At 41.1% G+C, this 6366-nt stretch overlaps 1 protein-coding gene across 1 annotated transcript; it reads left to right on the top strand.

Annotated features, from left to right (window-relative positions):
- The first annotated feature begins 722 nt into the window (after positions 1 to 722).
- LOC107607130 (uncharacterized) lies at positions 723 to 3048 on the top strand. The gene is made up of 3 exons (XM_016309112.1): positions 723 to 1196; positions 1343 to 2496; positions 2985 to 3048. Exons 1-3 carry the CDS (start codon positions 723 to 725, stop codon positions 3046 to 3048), a joined length of 1692 nt encoding a protein of 563 aa, XP_016164598.1.
- Positions 3049 to 6366: the final 3318 nt, after the last annotated feature.

Raw genomic sequence — 6366 nt, 5'->3', positions numbered from 1 at the left:
TCTGTTGTGTTTTTCAGATGCAGGTCGCAAGCCACCTCGGTGAGTTGCTTTGGATGGTGACAGAAGCAGAGGATCCGGATATCTTTTGGAGTCTTTTTTATTTAATTTTTTTATACATTTCTCACTTTTGTATTCTGCTTTTTCCTAGAGGCATGTCTTGAGACAACAAAACTTGTATAAGCTATTTTTACTGTCTGGTTTTTGTATAGTCTGTATATGGCTAGCCGGCTTAAACTCCGTGAGCCGTGGCTAGATTCTTATGATATTATCCTATTATGTTTTGATATATCTTATCTGTTTTCTGTGCTTTAAGTTAGTAGCTTCGTTAGTACGTTTTGCGCTTTTCAAATCCTGTTTTTGAGCTATATCCTTCATTGGGCTTCTAAATTACAATAATTCTTTCTATATATTATACGTGTGAGCTTAAAACTGTCGTAATCTCTGATTAACCTTTGCTTTACGACGTGAGGTAAAACTTAGGCTAATTAGGGTGTTACATTTAGTGGTATCAGAACGGTTCGTCCTCGTGAGCCTGAGGGATGGACTAATTGTGCTTCATTGCATACTCTGTGTGTCTTTTCTTTGATGCTATTAGGTTATCTGTTTGATATTGCATAGCATGCTTGTTTGTGAGTGCCTGTTTGGGATAATTGAAGCACTAGGCTTTTGATATTGAGACTGATCACCTTGATATCAATTGTTTGGTGCAGACAAGAACCCTAATGGCCACTCGCGGACGAGGTCGAGCCCGTTCACGAGAAAGTAGGAATGCGCAACCGGCTAACAACCACGCCGAATTCTTGGCGGCCATGGCAAACTTAGCGAATACCATAGAAGCTAATGCTACTGCGACTCTGCAAGCAGTGCAAAGATTGGGCCAACCGGCCGGAAACGAAAATGGGAATGGTGAAGGGAATGCTCATGACATTGCTGAGGGAAACGGCGATAATACGGGAGATGTTTCGATGACCTTGGCGACATTCCTCAAGGTTCATCCACCCATTTTCCGAGGATTAACTAATCCTACTGAAGCGAACAACTGGTTCCAGGCCATGGAGCGTGCTTTACAAGCGCAGCACATTTTGAATAATCAGTATGTTGAATTTACTGCTTATCAGCTGGCAGGACAGGCCCAGCACTGGTGGCAAGTTGAGTGCCGCTTGCTACAGCTTCAGAACACCGACGTTCTATGGGATGTATTCTAGACGGCCTTTTACAAGAAGTATTTTTCGGAGTCTACAAGAGAAGCAAAGAAGATGGAACTGATGCAGCTGAAACAAAGTTCCCTATCTGTGGCGGACTACACAAGCAAGTTTGAGGAGCTTTGTAGGTTTTCTGTCAGGGTGCCCCGGAGACCTACGAGAGATGGAAGTGCATCAAGTACCAGAGGGGTTTGAAGGAAAGCATTATGACTGCTGTGGCTTCTATAGAGATCTGTGTCTTCTCCGACTTAGTGAACAAAGCAAGGGTGGTTGAGGAGTATGCCAAGACTGTAGCGGCGTCCAAGGATACTCATGGAGGGAACACTAACAAGGGGCGTGGCAAGTATTTTCATCCGAGGGGTCAAAGCTTCAAGAGAGGAGGATATGTGCCTCAAGGGCAAGGAGGCTTCAGAAAGAACACCCATGATCAGTTTCAGCGTGGCAAAGGGAGAGAAAATCAGAGTAAAATTTCTCCGGATTTAGCTTGTGATCGTTGTGGACGTTTTCATCCATATGACTCTTGCAGGATTGGTTTAGGTGGTTGCTTCAACTATGGATTGCCCGGCCACATTGTGAGGGATTGCACTCGTGGGAGGAACCCGAATGCGGGTCAGAGTCAGCATCAGGGGCGAGTCTTTGCTGTGAACGCCAAGAATGCTTCCAAGGCAGATCCGTTGATGAGAGGTATTTGTTTAATTGGTGATAAGACTTTGATTGCATTATATGATACTGGAGCATCGCATTTGTTTATTTCGTTTGCTAAATTTGAGGAACTAGGCTTGAAAGTGTTCGAGTTAGCTTTTGATCTACATGTACATACTCCGCATCAAACGATTATGACTAGGTCAGGTTGTAGGCAAGTAGGATTTAAAATGGAGGGTAGAGACTTTGTGCATGACTTGATCTGTTTGCCAATGATTGGATTAGAGATCATTTTGGGATTTGATTGGTTGTCGAAGAATCGAGTTTTGTTGGATTGTTTTAAACAGTCGATTCGATTTATGCCAGAAGGAGAGAGTGGAGCGGTGGTAGCTGTGGGGTATTATCTGAACTCTGTAATCGTGCACTATAGTGGGGAAGAGTGTCAGAGTTATATCCTGTTGGCTGCTAATGCGTTGGATGATGTCCAGAGCTTAGATCAGATACCGGTAGTTAGAGACTTTCCGAAGGTATTCCCGGAAGATATCCCTGAGTTTCCACCTCAGAGGGAGGTTAAATTTGCGATTGAATTGGTGCCAGGAGCCGGATCAGTGTCGATTACGCCGTATAGGATGGCTCCGATAGAGCTGGCAGAGTTAAAGACTCAGTTGGAAGAGCTTCTGAATAAGAAGTTCATTCGACCGAGTGTATCACCGTGGGGAGCACCAGTTTTATTGGTAAAGAAGAAGGATGGAGGAATGTGATTGTGCGTGGATTACTGATAGTTGAACAAAGTGACGGTGAAGAATAATACCCGCTGCCAAGGATAGACGACTTGATGGATAGCCATAGATCCTTCAAAGGTAGAAGCAGTAATGGAGTGGTAAAGACCAACGACGGTGATGGAAGTTAGGAGTTTCTTAGGATTAATTGGATATTACCGAAGATTCATTGAAGGATTCTCCCGGATTGCACTACCAATGACTAAGTTGACAAGGAAGGAGGTGCCTTTTGTGTGGACGTCGGAGTGTGAAGAGAGTTTTCAGACTTTGAAGCAAAAGTTAACTTCAGCACCTGTTTTAATCTTGTCGGAACCACATGTACCATTTGAAGTATATTGTGATGCGTCATTGAAGGGTTTAGGTTGCGTGTTGATGTAACACCGGAATGTGGTGGCTTATGCATCGCGTCAGCTGAGACAGCATGAGGTGAATTACCCCACTCATGATTTGAAATTAGCGGCGATTGTATTTGCATTGAAGATTTGGAGACACCACTTGTACGGAGTAAGTTTTAGCATCTTTTTTTATCATAAGAGTCTCAAGTACATCTTTGACTAGAAAGAGCTTAATATGCGTCAGAGGAGATGGATGGAGTTGCTTAAGGACTACGATTTTGAACTGAGTTATCATCCTGGAAAGGCGAATGTGGTAGTAGACACATTGAGTCAAAAATCTTTAACAATTACTTGGATGAGAATCAAGGAAGAAGAGCTAGTGGATAAGTTCGTGGATCTTAAGCTGGATATTGGTGAAGTTGCTGGAAGAGTTTGTTTGAACCAGTTACAGATCTCAAGCACATTTTAGATGGAGATTCAAAGGGAAGGATTTGTATACCTGATGTCGGGAGTTTGAGACAAAATTTGTTCTTAGAGGCTCACAACAGTGGGTTTTCTATTCATCCTGGAATTACAAAGATGTATTATGATTTAAAGAAGATGTTCTGGTGGCCTGGGATGAAAGGTGATGTAGCAACAGTGGTATCCAAGTGCCTGACGTGTCAGAAAGTAAAGATAGAGCATCAGAAACCGTCGGGAATGCTACAGCCTCTTGAGATTCCTCAGTGGAAGTGGGAAGGAATTGCAATGGATTTTGTGACTGATTTACCAACGACTAGGTCGGGATTTGACGCAGTTTGGGTGGGTGATCATGGATCGCTTAACCAAATCCACTCATTTTCTGCCTATCCGAATAAGTTGCTCAATGGAAGAGTTGGCGAGGTTGTATATCAAGGAGATAGTAAGGTTGAATGGTGTGTCATCGAGCATAGTGTCGGACCGTGATCCCCGATTAATGTAAGAACCGAAACTAATCAACCGGTTAATTAAGTAATTAATTTCCCAAAGTAGGTTCTGAAATATTAGAGTGAGAATTTGAGGACTTAAAGGTGATTTTTGGACTCAGTAGGTTTTTCTGAGTTAGAAAATGTGTTTTCTGCGAAAAACCGTGAAAAATCGCGTACCGGTTGAACCGGTTCAAGTCTGCCCTGTACTACGCGAGAAAAGTGAAAACAGTAAAAAATCTTAGAAAAATATTAGAAGTAAAAAACCGGGCATTAATTTTAAAGGTTTGGCCCGAAGTTGGGCCAAACGGGCTAAAAATGCTAACGTGTTGAACCGGACCCAAGTCCAACATATATAAGGGCTCATTAATGAACCCATTTAGCATTTCCACTTTCATTAAACACATACCCACCAGAAAAGAAGAAGAGGGGAAGGAGAAGAGAGAAACACTATTCACACATCTCTTCTTTTCGCGATATCTCGAGCTACGGTGCTCCGATTCACGTGCCGTCAGTGGCTACGCAAAGCTCTCGTCGAGCCCGTCATTTCTATTTAACCATTGTGGTAAGTTTCTCGGGTTTTCCTGCCCATTTTTCGTCCCCTTGAGAAATTCGAATTTTGGATTTTGTTTTTGAGTGAAATCTTGTGTTTTGGGTGTTTAGGTACACTCTAGTACTTGATTGCTTGTGGTTTTGGCATGCAAAATTGTTGGGTAAGGTAAGGTCTCTTGGAACCCTTGTGAAATTTCAATTTTTATGAGACCTAGGTTGATTTGTGATGGTTTATGTAAATATAGCTTGATTATTGTGAGTTTGGAGCTTGTTGGTGCTTGTTGGAGTTGCATTGGTGGCTTACTTGTGGTGGAGAACTCAACTTGTGCTATTTTAGGATTTTGGTGCATATTGGGAATCGGCCAAGGTATAGTTTTGGTTTCCTCTATGTAGTATATAATATTCATGGACACTTAGGCTAGCGACCCATAAGATAGGTTTGGAAATTTATATGTTGATGATTGCTTGGGTTGATGATGTATAATGAATTGATGTTGTTGTTGTGGTTAAATGATGAAGTTGAGATATGATGGATTTGGATGAATGAATATTTTTTATTATTAACATGAATCATGGTTGAGTTGATAATGAAAATTGATAGTGATATAATGAGGATTGATGGATATGTGATTTTTAAACCATTATTTTATGGTTTATATTGTGCTTAATTGTGTGGTTTTAACAAATCTTTACCCACTTATTCATATGATTAGCATGCATTTATAATTCCTTCCCGAAATTACTTCATGGTTGAATAGTTGCTTCCTAGAGACTTTTAATTTTGTATTTTAATTCTCCTTTATTCCATTCGATGCCGTGATCTGTGTGTCAAGTGTTTCGGGTTTTATAGGGCATGAATGACTTGGAGATTGGAAAGAAAGCTTGCAAAAATGGAAGGAACACAAGAAATTGAGGAGATGACCAGCGAGAAGTGACGCGGACGCATGGCTCACGCGACTGCGCGGATTGGAAACTGCACAAGTGACATGAATGCGTGGACGACGCGCACGCGTGGCAAGGCAAAACGCTAGATGACGCGAACGCGTGAATGACGCGATCGCGGGACATACGCGATCTGTAAAATCTGCAAAATTCGCTGGGGCGATTTTGGGCCCTGTTTTGACCCAGTTTTTGGCCCGGAAAAGCATATTAGAGCCAGGGAACATGCAGAGACGGAGAACAACATTCATTTCGCATAATTTTAGTTTTAGATCTGATTTTACTCCTCCTCTAGGTTTTCTCTCTACACATTCATAGTTCTTAGGATTTTGATTTTATTACTTTTTGGACTGGGATATTGAGAAGAGTTATTACTTCCGTCAAGACTTCGTCATTCTAGTTTGTTTCCTTACTTGTCACTTACTCTTCCATATCCTTCATTTACTCAGAATTATTATTGGATTATTTTTATAATTTATTAATACAAGAACTATTTTTATTTTTTAATTGATCCTTTTGATTATTATTTATCATGTCTTTCAATATTTCCCTTTCTTATTTCATGGATTTTACAATCATAATGAGCGAGTAGTTCCATAACTTGATTGGGAGTTGATTGAAAGGAGGACCTTGAGTTGGATGCTCACGAGTAAAATTATAGTTGGGTTTCGCGTTGGGTCGCCCTCTAATCACTGACACTAGTCCTTCCCAAGGGAGAGGATTAGAACTGGTGAATAGAAACTGACTTCCAATTTTCTTAACTTTCCTTTATCTGGTAAAGGATAACTGAGCAGGCAACCTTTAATTATCACTTTTATCTTGGGAGAACTCCATCAAGGATAGGGCTTCCAACTAATCTACTCCCGGTCAAGGTTTTTATTTAAATTACATAAATTCTCTGATTTAATTTCCTGTTTATCAACTCAACCATTTTTAGAAAACATCTGATTAATAAAATAGCACATCTTTCTGC

Source organism: Arachis ipaensis, chromosome B7 (assembly GCF_059453495.1).
Source record: "Arachis ipaensis isolate K30076 ecotype BB chromosome B7, ASM5945349v1, whole genome shotgun sequence".
Classification (NCBI taxonomy): domain Eukaryota; kingdom Viridiplantae; phylum Streptophyta; class Magnoliopsida; order Fabales; family Fabaceae; genus Arachis; species Arachis ipaensis.
The sequence above is the reverse complement of the archived record's forward strand: the minus strand, read 5'-3'. Positions and strand labels throughout refer to the sequence as shown.

Coding starts and splice junctions, on each gene's coding strand:
- LOC107607130 (XM_016309112.1), top strand. CDS start 723: ATGGCCACTCGCGGACGAGGTCGAGCCCGTTCACGAGAAAGTAGGAAT. Junction 1,197..1,342: donor ACACCGACGTTCTATGGGAT/GTATTCTAGACG, acceptor GTTTTCTGTCAG/GGTGCCCCGGAGACCTACGA. Junction 2,497..2,984: donor GCTCCGATAGAGCTGGCAGA/GTTAAAGACTCA, acceptor TGAAGGGTTTAG/GTTGCGTGTTGATGTAACAC.